Source organism: Micromonas pusilla, assembly GCF_000151265.4.
Source record: "Micromonas pusilla CCMP1545 genomic scaffold MICPUCscaffold_2, whole genome shotgun sequence".
Taxonomy (NCBI): domain Eukaryota; kingdom Viridiplantae; phylum Chlorophyta; class Mamiellophyceae; order Mamiellales; family Mamiellaceae; genus Micromonas; species Micromonas pusilla.
In genome coordinates this window covers 1024483-1047067 of record NW_003315883.1, presented here as the reverse complement: position 1 = coordinate 1047067, position 22585 = coordinate 1024483, and the positions used below count along the sequence as shown (strand labels likewise).

The window sequence follows — 22585 nt, the reverse complement described above, 5'->3', positions numbered from 1 at the left end:
ACAGCCTGCGTACATCATATCCTTCAAAGCGCACACTAATCATCGATCCGTTTGTCGCTTTAGTGATGGATGGGGGCAATAATTTCATTGGGCAACTCGATGTCGACCAACTTGGGGCAAGCTTACGGCGCGATATAAGCACAACTGTTTCGGGCTTCCCAAACAGTGAAGCTCTTGGTAGCGGTAGTTCTACTCTCGTGCCAGCACTTGACGGAACCGCTACTTTTGAAACGGGCGTAACCTCTGATTCATTTTCTGTGAGTGTCCGGCGCAGTTCATTAGGAGAAACACTGATCGATGATTTGATATTGGTCCAGTCAGCAGTCGGGGAGTACACTGTCACAGTTTCATCCCCTGGGCTTCTTTCATCCTCGTTTATCCTCACGGTCTCACCTGGCTACCCTTCCAGTCTGGATGCGTGTGGCTGCTCCACATGCACTCGCCGTATAACAGATGGTGTTTGCACCGACACTGCTCCCTATTTTGCAGATGCCATAGTGTCATTGCGCGATGTTCTTGTTGTCACGCGAGATGCTGGTGGTGCGCTTACGGGAACTGGTTTGGAAGCTGAACAAGAACGGAATATCTCTGTTGAGCTGATCTTCAGTAAAGACCAGTCAACGGGTATAGAAACACCATACTCGGGAAATGTAAGTGCTCTCTCAAGTTCTAGTCAGCGAAGCCTCGTCGCCAAAGAGGGCATGGTTGCCTGGTGCGCCAACGGCACGATAGAACGCCCCGCGCCCCGCTTTTGTCGCCCCGCTGATCAATTATCAGAGCAGAATCTCACTGCCGCAACACAGCAATATTTAAACATGCTACAAATTACGGACGTGGGGTCCTTAACTGATAACGTGACCGGAACTACAGGAGATGGGCTAGAATACTATGGCATACGTTCGTCTCCTCGTTGGATTGGGCACACAAGTGGACTGCATTTCAACTTTCCGTCAACAGGAGTTTACAAATTGCAATTTTCGAGCTTTTGCCCAACTTCTAATTGTGCCTCTGCACTCTATCGCGAGCTTCGCGACGACCATCTCGAAATTGTGGTAATTTCTGGCACACCACATCGTCTCCATCTATTCAGAGCACCTCCAACTCGTTTTGAAAATGATTTGACCATCAGTCCTGCTGTTCAAGTTCAGACACTGGATATTGCAAGCAACCTTTGCACCAATTTTGACGCATTTGCAATATCCTCAGTGACACCAACGGTATCTCGATTGGAAGGAGATGTGACCCCTTTAGTAAGTGGCGTGGCGACGTTTGATCGCCTGAAGATTAATGGACTTCGGGGTAATGTGTACACGTTGCACTTTTCTGTGTCTTCGTTTGGACTAAGCGTTAGTCACACTCCATTTCTCGTAATACCCTGCGAGGAAGTTAAATCTAATTCCCAAAGTGATGGTAACGGTGATTGCGAATGTATGCCCGGCTATACTGAGGACATCAGGCTGCCAATATCAGGAGGTACTGCCCTTACAAACTTAGCACCTAGTGTCACTTCATATCCTGACTTATACAAGAAGGCGTCAAGTGCACCGCAGAGGTACTTAAGTGCACTGAATCCCTACGGTGTATGTGTACCTTGTGCCAATGGCTTCTACAAGCCACTTCCTGGTCCTCAAGCGTGCACCAGTTGTCCACTTCAAATGGATACCATGTGGAGAAGCGGTAAAATTAAGGGTGAGTGGACAACTTTATCTGGTGAAAAGATTCCTGGTCACCTTGGAAACTATCGAAAGAATCAATGTCACTGCATTGTCCGACGTTCGGGAACAAGTAGTGACAGCTCGCTAGAGACGTACCGTCTGCTTCCAGAGGACGAATTTCGTTGCCAGAAATGTCCCTTTGGTGGAGTCTGTAACGGTTTGCCAAAGCGGCAGATTATAGTTGACTTTGGGCGTTGGCGCGCTCACCCCGACGTGACAGTAGTATACGACTGTTTGAAAAAAAGTGCTTGCCTTGGTGGTGAGTCAAGTACATGTGCAGCAGGCTATACGGGTAACTTGTGTGCTGTATGCGCAGACGGGTATGCAAATCCTTCCATTGATGGTCGGAATCCACCAGTGTGCAGCAAGTGTCCCCCAAACATTGCTGGTGGCATGATAATCGTTGTTCACCTGCTCCTGCATGGGATCATCGTGGTGACCTTATTCAGGATTGCCACTCACAATCACGGTGGGTCTATTGGGCTTTGCAAAACCCTCCTTTCACACTTTCAAATGATGACCGTGTTGAAGGACGTTGACTTGGGCTGGACATCAACACAGTACCTCCTGTTCGAAATCGCGGCCAGGATATCAACACCCACGATCCACTCATTTGAAATTGACTGCTTCTTGCGTTGGAACCACTATCAGTACACTGGCTACTCATCGGCACTACCCACAGTCATTGCCATTCTCGCTGTTTTTTGTTATGTCGTGATCCGTATTGTTGAAATCAAACGTCACAGGAAAACGTTCTTCCTTAACAAATTCAAATTGCAAGAACAAGTTGCTTTTAATCGGAGGCTAGGAAAAAATGTCACGGATCTCCAAGAAGCACTCGATAAAATGAGCATCCAACCTGATGACACTTCACCTCATGGTGTCATGGATGTTGCATTGACACCTCGAATGACAAGTCCTGCAGAGGACGAAGATAAGGACATCATTCGTTCTCGAGACATAGAGGTCGCAGAGTTGCCTGCCACTGCGTATGATACCGCTGTCTGCTTATCACTTGTCATGCTTTACTTTTCGTGGACTATAATTTTGAGGCACCTGTTGCAGCTCATTCGGTCAAGGTCGTTTGTTGACAAGGGATCGTTTCTCTTCGTAGACCTTGATATCAGCACTGGTACCACGTTATACACCAGTTGGATTTGTGCCTTGATTGCTTTCCTGAGTGTTTATCTCGTCGTATTGCCTTGCATATTGCTACAGGCACTGAGCAGCGAGAAAACTCGCCTCCACTGGCGTTCCGTGAAAATGCGACTAGGTTTCATGTTCTTGGGATTCATGCCTGAGTACTGGTGGTGGGAGTTTGTGGTCATGATTCGAAAGTTTGGCCTCCTGGTAAGGATATGCTCCGCATAAACATGGTTTTTCCCTTACTTTTAGCCGTTGAGCGTACTGTATTTCATGGCCAACACATCATTTGCTTCGAAATGAATGTTCTGTTTTTCCTATGAAAAGGCTACTGCTGTTCTTCTTCCAGATGAACCTTTAATCGCTGCCTACATATCACTTTTCATCGTCCAGGGTTAGTTCTCAACAATCTGTTTCTGTGGGGACACGGGAGTTCTCATACTCATAAAATCTGAACATTTCTTTCTCTTTTTGCAGTGAGATATTTTGCTTGATTGAAAACCACTTGCGCAATGTCGTAACACGTGCACGGCCTATCGTACACGTACTGCGAGCACGTATCTTTTGAATGAGAGCGCAAACACCGTGTGCTTTCCTGTCAATATGTCACATACTGGCAGATTTGTTTTCCCCTTCACGAGTTTGTCGTTCTCTCTGAAAACAATATATATCTTGTTTTGCTCCTGAAAATTTCTGATGATTGAATATCGCATGCTTCAACTTTCAGGCTTCCATCGCTGCTCATCTGGTATGCAACCCGGTGGACTCCAGTGCGCAACAGTCACTTGAGTCCTTGACGCTTACTGTCACGCTTGTGACATACCACCTTGGCGTGCTTATCAAAGTGGGAGAAAATAACTTGCCAGACAGTGTCCAGATTTTATTTACTTCATTTCTTGTTGTACTTAACGCATATGTGATCTGGTGCTTCTCCAGCTGCATGTATCGTGACGTGATGTTGGTAATGAAGTGTCCCGAATAATTATGTTTCTGGTTTTTTACACGCTGGATACTTTACTGCCTCACTGCAATTATTCATTTATCGGTCCGTTTGTTTTCGCTGTATCTGTCCCTCGATAAAGGACCTGGTGAATTCTAAGGTATTGGGTTCTAGAGAGGCAGTAGACGCTGAAGCCAAACTCCAGAGAGATGTAGTTCATAACGAACTCGGAACGCTGCACCCTCAAATTCAAACCCTACATCCTCACATGGCCAAGGGCCTGAAAAGCTCCGCTGGCGTGAATCGGTTACGTGCTACTATCACGCAATCGAATGCCCCGGATCTCTGGATGAAGCATGTGCAATTAAGCATGAATCTTGAAATGTTGCGCAACAGTTGGCAGCAAGTAAAAACCAAGTCTCGAAGGTTGTCACAAAAAAAAAGGTCTCCAGGAGAGGCTGTATTAAGGTAGGGTTGTGCAAGCTCATAGAATTATCGTTTTGTAACTACCTGCGTCTCTGACCGGAAACTTTGAAATGCTTTAAGCGACATGCTTTATCGAACGCACTCTGCTGGTCAGGCGCAGGGGTTCTGCTGTGACTGAGGAAGGACGACAGAAACAATCAGAACTATTTCTTGAAGGAAAACAGGAGTCTATCAACATTTCTGATGAAATAGGAATCAGGGAGCCTGAAAATAAATCTAAATCGGGAAGCATTTTAGAGTCCTTCAACGCGCACGATTCAAAAAAATTGAAACGGTTGGGTGGAGGTAACGATAGTCTAGGATCCCTGGCCTCAAAAAGTGGAACTAAAAACGATTCGTGGCGTGATCGAATGGAAGATTCTGAATGGCGCGTTACTCAGCGCACACGTTACCGACTCTTATCTCGTAGTCAAGGGGGTACAAATATATAATCTTTTTCAGTATCGCAACATTCTATTCGAGATACTTCAAGATATCATGGTATTATTTGTTTTTGTTTACGGGTATTATATGTATGTGTAATTTGAAAGTGAATAAGACCTGGGCCTATTATTGCAAAGTAGACTATCATACTTTGTGTTCGTCCAGAGTTCGTCACGGAATTCTCGTACCTCGGAGGTACCTTACTTATTACAGTACTTCTTCGTAGCCCTACGGAACGAACGAAGTACACGTACGTTGTAAACGAAGTACCTCCGGAAGATAGATACGCATGTATTCTATATATACCTTCGGTACCTTCGAAGGTACTTTCGAAAGTATAGAATACTGTACCTTCGTACCTTCGTATACATCCCTATTGTACAAGTACAACGTTTCGTTGTACCTTCGTACTTCCGCACCTTCGTTCGTTCACTATGATACCTTCGTTCGTATACTTCTGGAAGTACCTCCGAAACTCCTCCGAAGGCACGCATACACCACAACACATGTATGTACGGAAGCAGTACATATATATGGTAGTACATATATATACATATGTAAAACGCTACGGTTGATACCGAGTGGAGGGAAATGAACCTAAAGGGTTCAACCCATGAACTGCAGTCATTTCAAGCACATTCGCGGGATAAGGGGGCTGTACAATACACGTATCTTCATACTTACGTACCTTCGAGGTACATTTTTTCTGTCAAAATGCTCATTGCAAGGACTCAAAAATTTATAAAAGGTACCGAAGGTACGTATACAGTACGAAACCCTTCGAATAGTATAAATAGTTTCTTTTTTTTCACTCTTTGGCTTAGCGAACTCAGTTGAGTTCTCCTCTGAATACCGCTGCCTCGCGCCGCAGTTCATATACCACTGTCACCAACGCTTCAGAGTTTATCTCATTCTCGCATAGCGCAACGAGTATGGATAGACATTCCTTGTCAAGTCCACATTCGAGCAACTGCGAAATTTCAAACGCGGCTGTGAAATCAGAGAGCATTTAAAAAAAATCGCGTTATCAGCGCACCCAATTCAAGAAAGAGGGAGAGATCAGGTGATTTGGCGCACCGTCAAGAGCAACTTCGACTTCCATCATGTCGGTTGTTTTGATTGTCGACAATTTGCGGCGAATGACTTACTGGTACACGTACATACACGTACGTACATAGCTGTACACGTACACGCACGTGTACAGCTGTACAGTATTTCCGAAAATACTAATAAATGCACTCTACTTAATACCTTCGAAGGTAATAGTTAACTTACTGTATTACCTTCGTACGAAAGTACGAAAGTACGAAAGTACGAAAGTACGAAAGTACGAAATAAAGTACTGCAGGGCTACAACTAATCTACGAAGGTATCTATCTATCTAGCTAGGTACACGACCTTCACGTGTAACGTGTACGTGTACGTGTACAACTACTGTCTGTGACGAAGGAAGACTTCCGAAGTTATACTCTCAGTCACTTGTAAGGACTTCGCAGTTCGCACGCTTTTATGCGAACAAAGATGACGGAGGCTTCTTCACCCATCATGGACACCGAAGATCCTGAGTTCCGCAGGGAGTTGCGTAAGCAGTACCGCGCACTTCACCAGGAGGCTCGAGGTACGCTCTCCCCTTGCGCGTTCGCGAGACCTCGCGGACGAATTATCATTTCAGCGCTCCGCTCAACTCATTTGCTTCTGCGTAACTCGTTTGCAGGACGAAAGGATGCATACATCCAGCCTAATAGTTCTTCTTTGCTTGAGATGGTAAAGAAGGCGGACGCTCTCCACAAAAATGGTACTTCGTTGCTTTTTGGTCCCACGGTGTTGCTTCGGAAGAAGCGTGTCGTTCAAATCTACACGTTTTTTGTCGAAGCCACTCTCACCGACTTTCCGTCCTTTCGTCAAATATACGGACAAGAATTGCCGTCTTGACGATGTGCATGCTGCCGCGCGTATCTTCATAGGTAATCTAATCTCCTCGTACTGAGCAATTATTCTGCCCACCACTGACCGACTGTAGTAAAGCGAACAAGAGAGCAAGCCGTTGACGCGGAGCTCATGTGCACGCTTGTTGACTATGGCGTCGAAATGTCCAAGAAACTAGGCCATCAAGGCGCAGCTTCTTTCACACCATCGGATTTTATCACACGCGTTTGCGCGATGTATGTGCGAGGGTGGGATCCGCAATTTCAGGCTACGTTAGACCACGGTTCGTTAGATTGGCGGGTGTTCGGTTCTTCAGTGTCCAAACGATTCAAGACTCCGCAACTACCACCGTTTATGAACGGTGTTCTAGACACCGAGTTGAAGAAGCGCAAAAAAAATGCGAAGAAACGAATATGCGCGCCGAACGGCCCCGTTGTAAACCCCGAAGAGTTGGATAACACTTTAAATGAACAACAGACAGACCACGCCATGAAACAAATGTTGAAACTTGTTAAGAAACGGCGGGAGCGGAATCCGGAGGAACCCTTCCGCGTGGACGAGCTCGTGGCGAATCCAAAGTCATTTTCGCAGTTTGTAGAGAATGTTTTTACGCTCTCTTTCTCTGTGAAGGATGGAGAGCTTGGGTTTGAGCACCGAGGCGACGACGCAGATGAGTGCCCGGTGGTAGTAAAAAGGGGGAAGCCGGAGGGGGGACTGGTTGGGCGATCAACTTTCGTGATGCACTTAGACCTTAAAGGTTGGCGGCAGATGGCGAAAACGAACAAGATGATGGTAGGCGCGGTGCCTCACAGAGACGAACTTGTAGGTGAAGAGAAAGAGAAGCCAGGCTCCATTTCCACCACTGTGGGAAGAGGAGTTGGAGGAGGCAAGGTTGGTGGTGTGGAAAACGTGCAAAATAGTTAAATTGCTAGCGCTGGTGAGGTTGTTTCGAACTCAGTAGAACTGGAGGAGGCACCATCTGAGCTTCGAATCAACTCGGAATGCGCGCGATCTTTTTTAAAGTGACGCAGGGGTTTTGTAATTCCACTTTTCGAACAAAAACTATAATCGAAGGTACCAAATTTGTATTAGTATTTCACTGAATCTAATGAACGAACTCTCGTACGCGCCCAAGCGTCGTCACCCGCACGCATCGACTCGAAACTTCGTGGCGGACGTCTTCAGCACGACGCAGATAAAAAAATTAGGTAGGGTTACGTGTACTGTAGCCCTACGTGATTCTGGAAAAACAATTAAAAATAAGTTTTACTTTTGCAGAGGAGGACGTAAAAGGGCCATCTCGATCCCATCCCTTTTCTGGTTTCTGCAAGACTCACTGGAGCTGATTGCTGCCATTCAGAACTTCAAAGTCACCATCGCGTAGCCGCTTCGTTGCCTTTGACCTCCGCACAAAAAGATGCACAGCACAACCGCCAGCACCTGCACGTCGGAAATCGGGATGAAGCGTTGTCAATGGTGCTTCACTTCTTTTGAAATCCAAAGCCGTTGCATCTTCAAAGAATTTAGACTCTGCCATCGGATGATGAAGCGGATAACGCCGCACGTTGGCAATCACAATGAGTGTGTTGGGGCCACACAGTTGACACAAAGTACTAACTAGTGCCTGCCACTTCGTGGGGTCGTTGCCGTACACCACATCACTGGCGATTACAAGGTCAGGGTGCATTTTTAACCCGAGCGTTCGAAGTGGATCAACGCTTCCCCATGCCAGCTGCCGTACACGTGGCAAAGGTGTCGAAGTTGGTGGTGGATTTGCGGCAATATTTTCGGCAAGAAGTTTCAGAACATCAGTGTTTCCTGTTTGCGAAAATGGTATAAAGAATTTCTTTTCTGAGAGACAACAACATTTATAAAGAGAAGGTAAGCCGAAAAAAAACGCAAACTCCATGAGTTCTCGGAATCATATATACGTCTGATGTGCGAGTTACGCCTGATCGCGAAGTTTGGGAATTTGTCGTCACACTCAGCGAAAAAGAAAACCTCGTCGCAATCTGAGAAGGGGTGACGTACCATCAGTTGAGACCATTTCCAATCCAAGTTTTGCTGCAACGATAGAAGGGAGCCCCAAACCGGCTCCGAGCTCCACTCCGACGCGTCCCTCCCATGTGTCAGAGGCTAGATGGCTCCAGTGGCCGCTCATGGCTGCAGAAATTTCATTAGAGTGTCTCGGATTCAGCGCCCGAGATAGCCACTCAGCAAGCACGAAACTGCCCTCCCATAATGTAACGCCAGTATCTCCACGTCCCCAGCCATGGCAACTATCGTCAACGCGTTCGACTGTAGCATTACCATAATGCATCGGGATACGGGAGGTAAGAGTGACGATTGAGCAGCTATCGCGTGACCCCAACGAAGGAAAGTCGTAACTTCGTTTGCGTTGAGCGCTTACTGCAGCATTTAACTTTTTGTCATAGCCTCCTAAACGCCCGTGTGCGCCCAAAAACTTGAGTAATTCCTGTGAATTGAAATCTGCAAGTCGGCGGCGTGCGGCGCGGCCGATTTTGCGTATCAGCCTGTCTTCACCCAAAGATTTAACACCGAGTGAATCTAGTGCCCACGCTGTATTAGTTAAGTCACGCGGGTTGAATTCATGCGCTCTAGCTTTTATCATGGGTATTGCTGCAGTCAGCAGTGTTTGATGTTGTATATCAAGCGTTGCGAATGCCCAAAGTATCATTGATACTTGTTTTGGCGAGTACGCGGTTACCTTCACGTCAATTACCGCTTGAGCAGCAAAAACCTCTGATAGGTAATTGAACATCAGTTGCTTCTTACGCCCAAGCTTAGCAAATGCCCACGCAAGATTTGCCACGTCTTGGGGCTTCAGCTCATACTTTATGGGGTCTGGAAAGGAAATGACTGCGTCCGCAACGGCATCAAACAGAGTACCATATCCGTCACCACCTTCACCTAGTTTAGCAAGTGCCGCCACAGTTGTCGCTAGCTGTCGTGGTGTAGCCTTGTTGGCTTGTGAAGCAAAAGCTTCTGCCACAGCAAACGTGCCATCGACAACACCAAACGCAGCCAGTGCCCATGCGCACATCGACAGCTCTTGCGTGTTCATGTGAGATGCAACGCGGACCACAGCCATAGCCAACGCTGAAAATACAGTCTCAATGCTACCTCCACGAAGATCATCGCCCCTGCCAGTTTCAATATCGAGGCCGAGCTTCGCGCAAGCCCATGCGATGTTTGCTACGTGCCGTGGTTCAAACCTTTGCCTTGCAATGAACGTACTATCAATTCGCGATACTATTACACTCGTGGCCGAAATAACGGCAGCTCGGGTCTTCATTACCATTTTCTTTCTGTGATTATCCGTTTCGTTTGTATCTTTCTCGTTCTTGTCTCTCGCACCTGTGGTAACAGTCTTCGCAGCAGCCCACAAAACATTTGCCAACTCTTGTGGATTAAATCGAGTCGCGAGTGCACTTACTGCCGTAAACGTTGCGATCAAAATCTCGGCATGATGTGCATTGTCCACACTGAAGCCTAATGTAGCCAGACTCCACGCGACATTGCTCACGCCTTGCTCTGTCCAACCTACAGACCGCGATAGCCACACATGTTCATCGTGCAGGACCGTACGTTTCAAACTTCGGAGCTCATCACTGAGAGATGTAGAAATCGCTTCGCCTAAAAGCAACACGATATCACTCTCGTGATCGAAACCCAGCTTTGCAACCCCCCAAAGGGAGTTTGACAACTCCTGTGGGTTGAACCTCGAGGCACGCACATTAACTGACTTCTCAATTTCGTTCACCAGTGTTCCAACGCGTCTACTGAGGCCAATCCCCAGCTTGCCGCACGCGTGTAGCAGGCTTGCGGACGTCCTGCTCTCTACTTCATGGGGCTGCTGCTGCCGAATGCGTGTCACCGCCGCGTCAAGTAATCCGTTGAGGACGGCAAGGGCGCTGCTGTCGCCGCCGTACTGGAGCAGCCGGCGCCCGTCGGTCGATCTGGCCAAGCGCTGCAGCGCAGTCGTGCAGTTTACCAGGTTGAAGTCGGCAACGTGACTTGACACTACGACAAGTATATCAGAGGCTGAGGTCTTCCTTGTTAGGTCCTGGTTGATTGCCACCTGCCAGCTGCTCATCCTGCGACCATCGAGCGGCAACTCAGAAACTGAGTGCACTTGTATTCTGCCTTCGAAGGGCCATTTCGATCATTTCGTACTCGTACTTCCGGAGTACTTCAAGTACGTGTACACGTACTGCACTAACGTGTACCTTCGTCCTTAGAAAGTACGAAAGTACGAAAATAGAATACCTTCGAAGATAGTAAAAGTTTTTACGTACAGTATGCGTATGTAGCACTTGTGTGTACCTTCGTACGAACTACCTTAGGTACGAAGGTACATACAGTACTGTAACTGCTACGTAACGCGTTGTAAAACAACTTATCATATTTTGTGTACTAAAAGGTAACCGTTCATCGTTTCCGAACAGCAGTTCTTCAACTTCAACAATTTGTCCCCTCTACTTGCTGTCGTGAATATTCTTCAAGCGAACCTAAGCGTACGCAGCAGTATCTCCACAGGCAATTCCACAATCAGGCGAAATGGGCGCTCGTGCACTTCGAAGTTCCCACCCGTCTTTGTCTCCCACGACGAAGGCAAATAATGGGATAAAATCTGTTTCAAACACCGAATCGTCAGAACTCAACTCTCGTTTTCCTCACGCGACACTTGGGACGCGTTGCAAGTTGAGAAACGAAAATGAAGCATGTCCTGATTCTCGCGCTATATCTGTTGATAATGAAAAATCCAGATTCATTGGTGGTCTTTCTCGGAAGCAAAGTAATCAAGGATATTCGAACGATACACAACGCAGAACTGATGTTTGTTTTCCCACCCAGCCGGCTAACTGCCGGGATCCAAGGCCTTTGGGCGAGAAATCATACACAAACAACAACATCCAATACCTGATGTCTTACTTAAGCTGTCATGGACATACTTCACTCTCTCCGAAGACTTTTACCTCTCCTACTGCTAAAGAATTCGCAACTCTTTCTCTATTTCTTTTTTGTAAAGTTGACAAAAAATTCAAATTTGGTTTGAGAGCTGAAGACGACATATCTCTGATTTTCAAGCAACTGCGATATCCGATTCAAGTCAGCAAAAATGCGCTTTACGCAGTTGGAAGTCCGCACACCTGGCCCTCGTTACTCGCTGCCCTGACGTGGTTGGTGCAATTGTTCGTATACGCGGAAAAAGCTCAACAGAACCCAGAGAAGGTGAATACTTCTCACAAGTCCTCTTAGTTTCCTCTTATCTGAACAGTTTTCTTAAGCAGCAACTCGGCCAATTTAAACCTGATGCTGCATTCTTTGGATATATCAAATCCGCGTATGGGGTACTGCACTATTTTCCCTCCTTGCGGAGTTAAAATAAACTAATAAACTTCTTCTCAGTTTTTTTTAGCGGGTAACGATGAAGGCTGTGATGTCGTCCAACATAATTATTTTTCAGAGAAGTTCACGTCTAAATCACACTTCTTCAAAGCTACACGTGGGATTGAAAAGGCAAATCATTTCGTATCCCCGTCACCCGTTGCTGTCCTGAAGTTTGCCTTCGTTTCAGAACAACTACGAGCTTGAAGTTGTCCTCGCCTCACTGATGAGCAAAACTCCGAACACAATCGGATTACAGAAGGAGAAGGTCATGGTTAAACTTACCATATAAGATAAACAAGACAGTTTCTGAAACTGAAAACCTCTCTCTTTTCAGGTCATCCGTGCCAGTGCAATTAAGAAGTTGTCAGAGGACACGATAAAGGTGCTGTGTATAGTAGAAGGCGCTGATATACACGTGGAGTTTACGAAGCAGGAAACACGACTGAGTGAGGTATATCTGATTTGGACGTAATTATTTCATGAAGTGAAGTGTGAATGCAATCTTGCAGAGAAGAATGGATGTGTGCCTCAGAAATATCAGTGCCCTCAAACAAAGTGAAATCTTGAACTCAAAATACAAATCTTTTACAAGATCAAAAACTAACTCTGTGGGTCTATCGTATTTCTATATCGAAGACCTTCATATAATTTGCACTTCCCTGGCTTCAACATTATTTCTTCAGGGTGATCAAGTTCGTGACAAAGAAATTCATGCAATTATACAGTCACAGCGTTCAGTAGTTGATTCTTGCACAGTTACTGATATAGCCATGACTGAAAGTGCACTAGACCTGTTGAAGGGTAAAGCAGAGGTTTATTGCAGCAGTGCACGAAGTATCCAGCTGTTACCGCATTCGTCGCTGAACGCAGTTGCAGTTGGAAAATATTCTTATAATTGTCTTCAGGTGCCAGCGCAAACATGTTCTCTTGCAAACCCCCTTTTTATAAGTTGCTAACAAGGACAAATATTTGGTAGGATATGGATAACTTCAAAAACTCGGTTTGGAGGACTATAAAAATCAAGCGGCGTGATCTTGCACTGCTTAAAAGGTCGCCCAATTTTTCCCGCTCGTATTTTTGGTGTCGCTTACCAGAGATTTTCAGGACTGCTGAACGTGAGCTTGAGGACATCGCTGAAGAACTGCACTTCTGCAGTGAAACGTGCATCAAGAGGTATCAAGCATATTTTTTTAGTGATATTTTTCAGCTCTGATAGCACATCTTCTTCGAAATACAGGCGCGTCGAGGAACACGAACTTACACTGAACGGATTTCTGTGTGACAGTAGTTATGAAAAGGAACGCTCCCGACTTCACTGCCTGCTAGAAGCTACACTCAGGGAGCTTGCTCACGCTGAAAATGAGGTAGATCAGTACATCTGAACGTACTGATTTAGTTTACTCACAGCTCCGTTTTTCAGGTATTAAATCTCAGGGAGAATTGTAAGTTGAACGTTTCTCGGACAGATTCCTCATTGATTGCCCTCCAGGTATTCTTTTTTTCTTTCTGTCCTTCTTTTATGATAATTCTGAACTCATGAAAGGCGATCTATGATACTGACATCAACCGATATGGTCAAGAGAGACTTGCTGTTCAAAACATGATGTTGGCTGCTCTTGACGCACTCATGGGTCATAAACAACAAGTACAAGATGCCATGAACCTCGAAAGTCCTTTGACTGATTTCAATTGGGGGGAAACTACAACTTTATTATGACCACAACTTTTATTGGTTTTTGGTTTTTTACATCAGACAGAATTACTGTACAGCACGTGTACGTGTACAGCTGTACACGTGTATGTAGCATTGTACGAAGGTACTGTGTAGATCTGAGTACAAAAAAGTACTTTCGAAAGTACTTACGAAAGTACGAAAGTACTTTCGAAAGTACACGTACAGTACAACGTTGTACGTGTACAACGTACACATAGAATACTTTCGAAAGTACGAAAGTACTTTCGAAAGTACTTTCGTACTTTCGTACGAAAGTACTTTCGTATCAATACTTTCTTAGTGTGTACGAAGGTACTATTTTGAAAGTACTTTCGTACTTTGTACGAAAGTACGAAAGTACGAAAGTACCAATAATCTTCGAAGATACTTTCGTACGTACTTTCACGTACTGTACACGTACATAGCTACATACAGTACAATACCTTCGTAATATTAAACTTGTACGAAAGTACGAAAGTACCTTCGAAGGTACGAAAGTACAACTTGTACTGTATGTACAGCGTCGTACGAAAGTATCTATTTCCGTATTCTTTCTTCGTTCAGTACACGTAGTGTACGTAGCTACGTACATGCAACATTATGTACAATAGTGTTTCTTCAAAGGTAAGTTGTTACACTTACAGTAATAACTCTATCTTCGTACCTTCGAAGGTACTTCCGGGAGTACATTCGTAGTACGTGCAGTATGTAGCTACGTTACGGAAGTAACGTTACCTTCGTAGTACGAAAGCACTTTCGTGTAGTACGAAAGTACTTTCATAAACGTTTGTGCGGAAGTAAAACAACTTAAGGTACGAAAGTACTTCCGTAGCTACGTATGGAAGTACCTTCGAAGGTACGAAAATATTATCTCCGAAGATAAAAATACTTCCGGAAGTACAGTACACGTACACGTACGGAAGTATCATACTGTACTTCATTCCGTACTTTCGAAAATATTTTCGTACTACGTTGTAGTTCCGAAAGTACGGATGTACGTGTACACGTACCTTCGAAGGTAATAACGCGTTGTACAGTAAGTACAACGTACTTTCGGAAGAACACTATCGCTATCTACTATCAGAGCCCGCCTAGGAATTACTTTCGTATTTCCGTACGAAGGTATGAATATGTAGCTATTGTACTTGGGCTACCGCTACAATAGTTCTACAATGAAAGATAGGGCAGTTGTAGGGCTACAGTACAGTAGCACTAGCTAGCTAGCTCGTACAACGTTGTAGCTGCTACCTTCGTAGACTAATACGAGGATAAATAGGCTAGGTACTAGGGCTAGGTAGGGCTTGTACGAAGATTGGAAGATATCAACAAATAGTACGGAAATAGACTACTGTATCGCTAGCTGTAGTGTACACGTACACGTACACGTAGCCCCTGCCGCCTACAACGCGTTGATATGTACTGTACATTGCCAATACTGTACCTTACGAAGGTACACTTGTATGATATCATTGTAGACATATTCTATCTTCGAAGGCATGTAATAGCTAGCTACGAAGGTAAGCTTACTTTCACAGTACGAAAGTACTTTCGTACCTTCAAGCAAGTACCTTCGGAGGCACCTTCGTAAAAGGTAAGTTGACTTACGTGTACTGTACCTTCGAAGTAGCTAGCTACGACTCGTAGCTAGCTCTAGCTACCTTCGTGTAGTCTAGACACCTTTTATACGCAATGTACTTCCGGAGGTACGTGAAGTCGTGCACCCGTGCCTGTTTGTTCAGCATCGAACTTGAGAAGTTGCAGCTCACGTGCCAAAGAATGCCTCATTAGGTACATTGCACTGTCACAGCGCCATTGGAGAGCTCTTTATCTGGAGAACGACCCGGCTGAGTGTCAGAAACAACCCACATTTCTAAGTTCAAACGGACTTGACATGGAGTCGGGGGAGATATTGCGCCACATGTTATCTGGAGCCTTCGCCGGAGTAGTTGTTGAAGCCGCGTTATACCCTCTGGACACGATTAAGACACGCTTACAGGTGGCCAAGGGAGGTGTGCGTGTGAGTTGGAAAAGTCTTTACAGGGGCCTCGGGAACAATCTTCTTGGCGTCGTTCCAGCCAGCGCTATTTTCTTCGCTGTTTACGAGCCGTTGAAATATTCTTTGCTCCGCGAGGGTGACCTCCCAAAATCTGGGGCGCACTTGCTGGCCGCCTCATCGGGTGGTTTGGCAGCATCATTGATACGTGTCCCAACGGAAGTGATTAAGACTAGAATGCAGGCTGGTCATTTTATAGATGCACGCAGTGCTGCTTGGTGCATTGTAACAAAAGAAGGTTTTTTAAGTGGGTTGTTTGCTGGTTTTGGGTCCTTTCTTCTTAGGGATTTGCCATTCGACGCCATTGAATTCACTTCTTACGAATATTTGAAGCTTTCTTGGAAATCCATTACTAAGGAAAATGAACTGAAACAACACGAGGCTGCGGTTTTCGGAGCTTTTGCTGGGATGCTTACTGGCGCCGTCACCACACCACTTGACGTGGTGAAAGCAAGGCTCATGACACAAGGTGGCCGTATTAGTAGAACTAGCACTAAAAAGGAGCGATGCCAATCGTTTGGGACGTCTCGATATAGTGGCATATCGGACTGTTTCTCTCGAGTTGTATCTGAGGAGGGCTGGCGGGCGCTTTTTAAAGGAGTCGGACCTCGGGTGACATGGATTGGAGTAGGCGGTGGGATTTTTTTCTTCACTTTAGAAACAAGTCGACGTTGTCTCGAGCAGATTTGTAGATGAAATGCTTGTCAAAGCCAGAGGGCACTTATATGAAGGTTGTATGGTCACCTGCCACTCTACTCCTCCAGTCATTTTCATGTTACTAGGACCCTGTTTTCACTTCATCAGAGAATGTTACAGAACAAATAAGTGCGGCATTAAAATCTAATTGGCAGTCAACTTTGTGTAACGCGATGTAACGTGATTCTTTTTGGACTGTACCTCGGGTTCCGATCTTTACAATATTTACAATTAGCGACGTCGGAACCCCAGAAAGTAATATTTATCAGGACAAGGTTTTAAAACCATTCTAGCTAGGATTTAACATTGACCGGTAGCCAGTGTCGACCTCATAAATCGTATACAATACTTTATAAACGAACATCCGGCGTCATTCCCATGTATCGGCAATACAGAACTCATGCACGCATGTGTGCACTGTATTGAAGTGAAACTAATCAGTCACCGACAAGAATGCCCGGGATTCGGGCTGGCAAAGTTTTAAACAGGACATGTTGTACTTCCGAAAGCATTTCCGAAGGCACTACTAAAAAGCATACCTCCGAAGGTACACCATGGAAACCATGTAACGTTTGTGAGCTCGTATGAAAAATTGTGCAAGTGATCAAAAGTTAGTAGGTTGTGGACATTCCTGTGCACACAAGTATTAATGGTAAATAGGCTTCGTACTTGACTTACTCACCAGCAAGATCACGAACAATGTTGAAAGTGGCTTCAGGTCTACCAAGTGATTTCGCTTTCGAAGACATGGAATTTAACTCGATACCATCACTTTTGAACCAGCGAGAAATGATTTGAGATATTTCCACTGGATCTTCACTGAAAGCACCTACACCATTTTCTAGAACAAATGAAACGTTCCCTTCTTCCTGGCATGGGATAAATCCTGTGTCCCATGATACATCAGAGTTAGGATGAGGACAAAAAAATCTAATAGAAGTGCTTGTGAAGAGCGCTCAGCAATCACATGAAACCTCTCTTTTTCAGGCCCTTAGCAGAAAGACCATGCGCACCGTTAAGTAGAATCGGCAGGCCGCAAATGAGGGCTTCTGCAATTGTTCCCGGGCCAGCTTTTGTTATGATACAGTCACATGCGGACATATATTCTGACATATTGTTTACGAAGCCCTAGTGTAGCCAAACTAAGAAAAAAAAAAGGTTTCTCTTTATATTTGTTACGAACTTGCCTTGATTACCATTTTCAGTGGCCATGTCCTCGCAGCAAGCGTTCTCGCAAGCTTCTCATTGCGTCCACATATCACTACAATTTGATGCCCAGGGGACAACCGAAGAACAGAATCCAACCGAAAAAGAAACAAATTACTTTTAAAAAAAGTGTGTTCACGTGTAGTAAGATGCTCATATCATAAAACAGCTGAACCCGACGTTTGTGAGAGAGCTTCAGCAGTGGCTTCGAGTTTACCCATGCCTTCTCCACCGCCTACAAGCATGACAGTTGAAGCAGTCAAGTCAAGCTGAAGAAGTCTTCGAAGTTCAACTTTGGGAAGAGACTCAGCGTTGAAAGCTGGCCTGATCGGTAGACCATGACATGCAAGCTGATTGGCTACCAATCCATAACTCATGGCCTGCGCTGCAACGAGCTGGGTGGCTACAAAACATTTATCAACGTGCTGACAAAAACAAAGCGTAGTGAGGAGAAGTCTGTTTGATGAAGGAGTTACATACCCTGTGAAACCAGGTCCTGTGGCAACGGGTGAGATCCGTCACAACAGTCGTAAATGGAACTCTGGCAGCAACAAAGCTGGATTCTGCTTTCATACGTGCTAACACTTTTAGCTGGAGCCAGTGTCTCGGAAACAGAAAAAGAGTAAAATAAATATTGCGAGCTGTATTGCGTTTTTTTCCTTGCCAGAGAGAATCCCTACCGGCACATGCTGCATCAGTGGATGAACACTCACTATCAAACTTGGCTCATTCTCATGGAACGCCTTTGCAAAGCGTCTACCGACAAGAGCAGTGTACCCCTAGATGGTGCGAACTTCGATGAAAAAGAGCTTGAAAGTATATAAGTAGATGGAAAGTAAACCGTGAAGAGTGCTTCATGAAGAATCTCTGGTTCTGAACATCTGAAGCTCAAACGCCAAAGCCATGGGTTTTTAACCAAGAAAAAGTAACTCTTCGGCATATTACATAGCGGCCAAGGCGAGCTACTACTCCATAGATCAACTACATGTATGGCAAAAGAATCACCTGAAAGGAAAATTGCAAAAGAAACATAAATTTGAACACAATCACCAGAGAAGAACGTCAATACACACCAAACATGATTTCGAAACCATCTTTAAGAGCCTGCGCGCTTGCTCGATGACCGCCTCCGGTATCACTCATCAAACACATAACGTGCTTTTTAATAGCAAGTGAAGACACGGGTGCAGGTTCACGTGTAAATTCTAATGACCCTTCGGAAGAAGACCACGATCCGGTCCCGCCGGTGTTCTGCACAAAAAGAAGCTGAGCCAGTGCGCCGAATATGAATTGACAAACATACCCCCGTGAACACAGTGGCTACCTCATCGCTAGCGAACATCCCATGTTCAAGTCCGAAAAAACAGGCGTTACCACCAAACAACAAAGTTCTGACATGTATCTACTTCAAATTTAATGAAAATATGAAATAATGGAACCTGTCACGCACGCGCTATGCGTCAACTGCTCTCGCGCCTTGGCTCTTGCTCTTAACGATCGTCCGGCGATGGCGCCGACCAAATACGCATGCTGATATGCGACGATGCTCGGCTGAGTATTCACAACACGCCCAGCTGAGTAGACACCAGAGCTACCCGGAAAGAAGCAGACTGAGGAAGAGTCCATGTTGAGGACGATACGAAAAGACTTTGAATAATTTCTGATGGTAAGCTTCACAGAAATATGCAGCACGACAACTTTGCGCTGAACCAACAACCTCTTGATGACTTCCTGTCTCAACTGCAACGCTTCCGGGACTGCTTTCGTACACGTCGGTCCTACAGCTTTTTTGTTATCTACTTTCGAAAGCTCGAAGGCTGCATGCAGTACGTGTACGTGTACGTGTATTGTAGTGCAGTACTTTCGTACTGTACTGTATCCCTAAAGATTTACAAGTCACCTATTAAATTAGGTTTTGATAGGGAAGGCCTACACGTGTACAGCTGTACACGTACACGTACAGTACGTGTATACGTACAGTACACGTACACGTGCTATTTAAAAATAAAATAAAGTTTATCAATAGTTGTTTATCATACGAAGGTACGTTGTACTTTCGTACTTTACACGTGTATGTAGCTATGTACTATGTACGAAAGTACAACGTTGTAGTGAACGTGTAGTACTGTATTGTATCTATTTCCGGAAGTAGACCGTTACGAAAGTACTTTCGTACTGTACACGTGTACTTTCGAAAGTACTTTCGTACTTTCGTACTTTCGTACTTTTTCGTACGCGGAAGTACCTTCGAGGATAGGACACTCACGTCTCTCCACCGCTGCACAACCAACGTGGAAGCTTTCTTTCGTTTCCGCAATACGGAATATAAAATGCTTCACTCACCAACGCTTCTTTATTCCTCTGAGTCGACACCTTTAGTTGTGCTTGCTGCGGCCCAGATCGGCGGCGTGAGTTTAACAACTTTTCCTGATAAGGGCATCTCTGGCGACGTCGAACCAACCCTTCTTCTCGAAGATGGCACTAAAATAGCGGGAACATCTTCACTCTTACGATTTATTGCCCGTGCATCAGCTAATGCATGTGGGCTCTATGCCGGCGATATAATGTCGTCCACTATGGTGATTTCCGTCCCTCCCGAAAGCTGCGTTGTGCTTGCCACTGAAAAAATATACCTGACCTAGTTCCTCATCTATTTTTTTAAGATAAGAGATCGTGTTGCTCCCGAAATTTCTGACTGAAAGTTTCAACATCGCACAGGTAGATTTTTGGATCGACCAGGCCTCGGCAGCTGTGCGTGGCGGTAGCTTTCAGGAGATCTGTGAGAGAGTCGCCGCATATCTTTCAAGTCATACTTATTTGGTTGGATGTACACTGACAATCGCAGACCTGGCTTTTTTTCATCAACTGCTGAATTCACGTCAGTGGGAAGCTATAAAAACGAGACCCTCGCTCGGCCATTTGCTGCGTTGGTTTAATTCGTGTATGATGAACGGTACACTTCGCGACGTGGCCACTGCTCATGGGGCATCGTTTTTTCTAACACTCAAAACTTTAAGATTCCAAGGTATTATTGAGAGCTGTGTGTCTACCTCGGGTGGTTCCTTCAAAATAAATCTTGATAACGCAACTGAAGGCTGCGTAGTTACTCGCTTTCCCCCTGAACCCTCGGGTTATTTGCACATTGGGCATGCCAAAGCTGCACTTTTAAACCAGTATTTTGCTCGCCTTTACAAAGGTAAGCTTATCATTCGATTTGATGACACCAACCCATCCAAAGAAAGGGATGAGTTCGTCGAAAATATCTTGCAGGACTGCGAGACACTAGGACTTAAACCAGATGCTGTGACATATACGTCAGACTCTTTTTCTCAAATTTTAGAGATGGGATCAAAATTGATTCGAGAGGGAAACATGTACATAGATGATACTCCGTTAGATCTAATGCGTCACGAAAGAATCAATCGTATAGAGTCTGCTGCCCGTGGGAACACTGTTGAAGATAATCTTCGTTTATGGGGAGATATGATTGCCGGTAATGAAAAAGGCTTAGAGTGTGCTGCTCGTTTTCGCATGGACATGCAAAGTGATAATGGTTCTCTACGGGATCCTGTTGCTTTTCGCTGCAACCTATCTCCGCATCACCGCACGGGCACAACACACAAAGTTTATCCTACGTATGACTGTGCCTGTCCTTTTGTTGATGCACTCGAGGCAGGGAACCCATCTCGAAAGTTTTTTTCCTTCACTACTGTCTTTCCTCTTTGTTTCAAAACCATACATTTTTTTTTGGTCCTACACACTGGGAGTCACTCATGCCCTGCGAACTTCTGAATATCGTGACCGCGAGGATCAATATCACTGGGTGCAGAATATGATGGGCTTGCGGAAAGTGCACATATGGGACTATTCACGGTTGAATTTCGTGTACACAACTTTGTCAAAGCGAAAATTACAGTGGTTTGTAGACCATGGATATGCGGAAAGCTGGAATGATCCTCGTTTTCCCACTGTTCAGGGGTTGAAACGTAGAGGTTTGCAGATCGAGGCTCTTAAAGAATTTATCCTGATGCAAGGTGCAAGCCGAAATGTAAATTTGATGGAATGGGAGAAGTTATGGACGTTGAACAAACGCATCATAGACCCAGTTTGCCCTCGACACACTGCCGTTGAAGACGAGGGCCGAGTTGCAGTTACTTTGCTAAATGGACCTGTAAATACAGAGTCCGTGTCAGTTCCGCGCAACAAGAAATATCCTTCAGCTGGTACAAAGGTATCGAGCCGCATGTCTCGCATTTGGCTGGATTTAGCAGATGCGGAATTGCTTGAAGAAGGTGTTGAAGTTACTCTGATGGACTGGGGAAACTGTATAATTAAAAAGATATTTAAGGATGGTCCCTCAGGTGCAACTGTTAGCATGGAAGCTGAGCTTAACTTAAAAGGTTGCGTAAAGTCCACTAAAATGAAACTCACCTGGCTACCAAACATGAATGAGCTAGTTCCTCTGAAACTTTTGGATTTCGATTATCTCATTACGAAGAAAAAAGTTGAAGAGGAAGACAATCTTGCTGACGTTGTAAACAAGCAGAGTAAAGTAGAAATCCGAGCCCATGGTGACGCGGACTTGGGCAAATTGAGAAAGGGAGATGTGCTTCAACTGGAGCGCAAAGGATATTACGTTGTTGACGCTGGGTTTGAGCCAGGTGTCCAACCCATGGTGCTTCTTTGCATCCCAGATGGCCGTACTAGGAGCTGGGGTGTTTCTCGGAATAAATAGCGTGTCTAGCTGGTTCTTGCTTGGGTGTAGGATCCTCTAGGAGTCGACATTTCTAGTCATGACGAAGATTGGAAGTTGTTATTCCTTGCACCGAGTTGCTAAGAAGGGCACACAAATATCGTTGGTATTATTG

The 22585-nt window shown here is 45.2% G+C and overlaps 11 protein-coding genes across 11 annotated transcripts; 7 read left to right on the top strand and 4 right to left on the bottom strand.

Annotated features, from left to right (window-relative positions):
- Positions 1–65: 65 nt before the first annotated feature.
- On the top strand, positions 66–3419 carry MICPUCDRAFT_64465 (uncharacterized protein; the record flags this gene model as incomplete). The annotated part of the gene is made up of 3 exons (XM_003056354.1): positions 66–3065; positions 3186–3252; positions 3336–3419. 3 exons carry the CDS (start codon positions 66–68, stop codon positions 3350–3352), a joined length of 3084 nt encoding a protein of 1027 aa, XP_003056400.1. The 3' UTR covers positions 3353–3419.
- Positions 3420–3553: 134 nt separating this feature from the next.
- MICPUCDRAFT_64463 (uncharacterized protein) lies at positions 3554–4832 on the top strand. Its single transcript, XM_003056353.1, has 2 exons — positions 3554–4266; positions 4379–4832. Exons 1-2 carry the CDS (start codon positions 4067–4069, stop codon positions 4713–4715), a joined length of 537 nt encoding a protein of 178 aa, XP_003056399.1. The 5' UTR covers positions 3554–4066; the 3' UTR covers positions 4716–4832.
- Positions 4833–5536: 704 nt separating this feature from the next.
- On the bottom strand, positions 5537–5716 carry MICPUCDRAFT_55368 (uncharacterized protein; the record flags this gene model as incomplete). Its single annotated transcript, XM_003055964.1, has 1 exon — positions 5537–5716. One exon carries the CDS (start codon positions 5714–5716, stop codon positions 5537–5539), a length of 180 nt encoding a protein of 59 aa, XP_003056010.1.
- A 495-nt stretch (positions 5717–6211) lies between these two features.
- Positions 6212–7744, top strand: MICPUCDRAFT_55367 (uncharacterized protein). Its single transcript, XM_003056352.1, has 3 exons — positions 6212–6325; positions 6422–6502; positions 6728–7744. Exons 1-3 carry the CDS (start codon positions 6253–6255, stop codon positions 7555–7557), a joined length of 984 nt encoding a protein of 327 aa, XP_003056398.1. The 5' UTR covers positions 6212–6252; the 3' UTR covers positions 7558–7744.
- MICPUCDRAFT_64459 (uncharacterized protein) lies at positions 7708–8542 on the bottom strand (the record flags this gene model as incomplete). The annotated part of the gene is made up of 1 exon (XM_003055963.1): positions 7708–8542. One exon carries the CDS (start codon positions 8540–8542, stop codon positions 7967–7969), a length of 576 nt encoding a protein of 191 aa, XP_003056009.1. The 3' UTR covers positions 7708–7966.
- Positions 8543–8617: 75 nt separating this feature from the next.
- MICPUCDRAFT_64458 (uncharacterized protein) lies at positions 8618–9955 on the bottom strand (the record flags this gene model as incomplete). Its single annotated transcript, XM_003055962.1, has 1 exon — positions 8618–9955. One exon carries the CDS (start codon positions 9953–9955, stop codon positions 8618–8620), a length of 1338 nt encoding a protein of 445 aa, XP_003056008.1.
- A 1161-nt stretch (positions 9956–11116) lies between these two features.
- On the top strand, positions 11117–13261 carry MICPUCDRAFT_64457 (uncharacterized protein; the record flags this gene model as incomplete). Its single annotated transcript, XM_003056351.1, has 9 exons — positions 11117–11889; positions 11946–12008; positions 12067–12177; positions 12236–12313; positions 12383–12499; positions 12558–12656; positions 12732–12953; positions 13025–13098; positions 13153–13261. Exons 1-9 carry the CDS (start codon positions 11215–11217, stop codon positions 13259–13261), a joined length of 1548 nt encoding a protein of 515 aa, XP_003056397.1. The 5' UTR covers positions 11117–11214.
- Positions 13262–13328: 67 nt separating this feature from the next.
- On the top strand, positions 13329–14228 carry MICPUCDRAFT_64455 (uncharacterized protein). The gene is made up of 3 exons (XM_003056350.1): positions 13329–13412; positions 13469–13537; positions 13592–14228. Exon 3 carries the CDS (start codon positions 13762–13764, stop codon positions 13978–13980), a length of 219 nt encoding a protein of 72 aa, XP_003056396.1. The 5' UTR covers positions 13329–13412; positions 13469–13537; positions 13592–13761; the 3' UTR covers positions 13981–14228.
- A 1223-nt stretch (positions 14229–15451) lies between these two features.
- MICPUCDRAFT_55363 (mitochondrial carrier family) lies at positions 15452–16511 on the top strand (the record flags this gene model as incomplete). Its single annotated transcript, XM_003056349.1, has 2 exons — positions 15452–15528; positions 15581–16511. 2 exons carry the CDS (start codon positions 15452–15454, stop codon positions 16509–16511), a joined length of 1008 nt encoding a protein of 335 aa, XP_003056395.1.
- Positions 16512–16703: 192 nt separating this feature from the next.
- Positions 16704–19498, bottom strand: MICPUCDRAFT_45255 (glycosyltransferase family 28 protein). Its single transcript, XM_003055961.1, has 11 exons — positions 19168–19498; positions 19021–19108; positions 18791–18968; positions 18559–18722; positions 18398–18496; positions 18198–18308; positions 17898–18142; positions 17699–17798; positions 17525–17639; positions 17194–17397; positions 16704–17142 (listed from the first exon to the last, which is right to left on the bottom strand). Exons 1-11 carry the CDS (start codon positions 19341–19343, stop codon positions 17123–17125), a joined length of 1500 nt encoding a protein of 499 aa, XP_003056007.1. The 5' UTR covers positions 19344–19498; the 3' UTR covers positions 16704–17122.
- Positions 19499–20015: 517 nt separating this feature from the next.
- On the top strand, positions 20016–22452 carry GLURS1 (glutamyl-tRNA synthetase; the record flags this gene model as incomplete). The annotated part of the gene is made up of 3 exons (XM_003056348.1): positions 20016–20296; positions 20436–21389; positions 21481–22452. Exons 1-3 carry the CDS (start codon positions 20048–20050, stop codon positions 22450–22452), a joined length of 2175 nt encoding a protein of 724 aa, XP_003056394.1. The 5' UTR covers positions 20016–20047.
- Between the last annotated feature and the right edge of the window lie 133 nt (positions 22453–22585).

Coding starts and splice junctions, on each gene's coding strand:
- MICPUCDRAFT_64463 (XM_003056353.1), top strand. CDS start 4,067: ATGGCCAAGGGCCTGAAAAGCTCCGCTGGCGTGAATCGGTTACGTGCT. Junction 4,267..4,378: donor CCAGGAGAGGCTGTATTAAG/GTAGGGTTGTGC, acceptor TCTGCTGGTCAG/GCGCAGGGGTTCTGCTGTGA.
- MICPUCDRAFT_55367 (XM_003056352.1), top strand. CDS start 6,253: ATGGACACCGAAGATCCTGAGTTCCGCAGGGAGTTGCGTAAGCAGTAC. Junction 6,326..6,421: donor ACTTCACCAGGAGGCTCGAG/GTACGCTCTCCC, acceptor ACTCGTTTGCAG/GACGAAAGGATGCATACATC. Junction 6,503..6,727: donor GGACGCTCTCCACAAAAATG/GTACTTCGTTGC, acceptor GACCGACTGTAG/TAAAGCGAACAAGAGAGCAA.
- MICPUCDRAFT_64455 (XM_003056350.1), top strand. CDS start 13,762: ATGACCACAACTTTTATTGGTTTTTGGTTTTTTACATCAGACAGAATT.
- MICPUCDRAFT_45255 (XM_003055961.1), bottom strand. CDS start 19,343: ATGGACTCTTCCTCAGTCTGCTTCTTTCCGGGTAGCTCTGGTGTCTAC. Junction 17,799..17,897: donor GCTGAAGCTCTCTCACAAAC/GTCGGGTTCAGC, acceptor TTCTGTTCTTCG/GTTGTCCCCTGGGCATCAAA. Junction 17,640..17,698: donor CACTGAAAATGGTAATCAAG/GCAAGTTCGTAA, acceptor TGGCTACACTAG/GGCTTCGTAAACAATATGTC.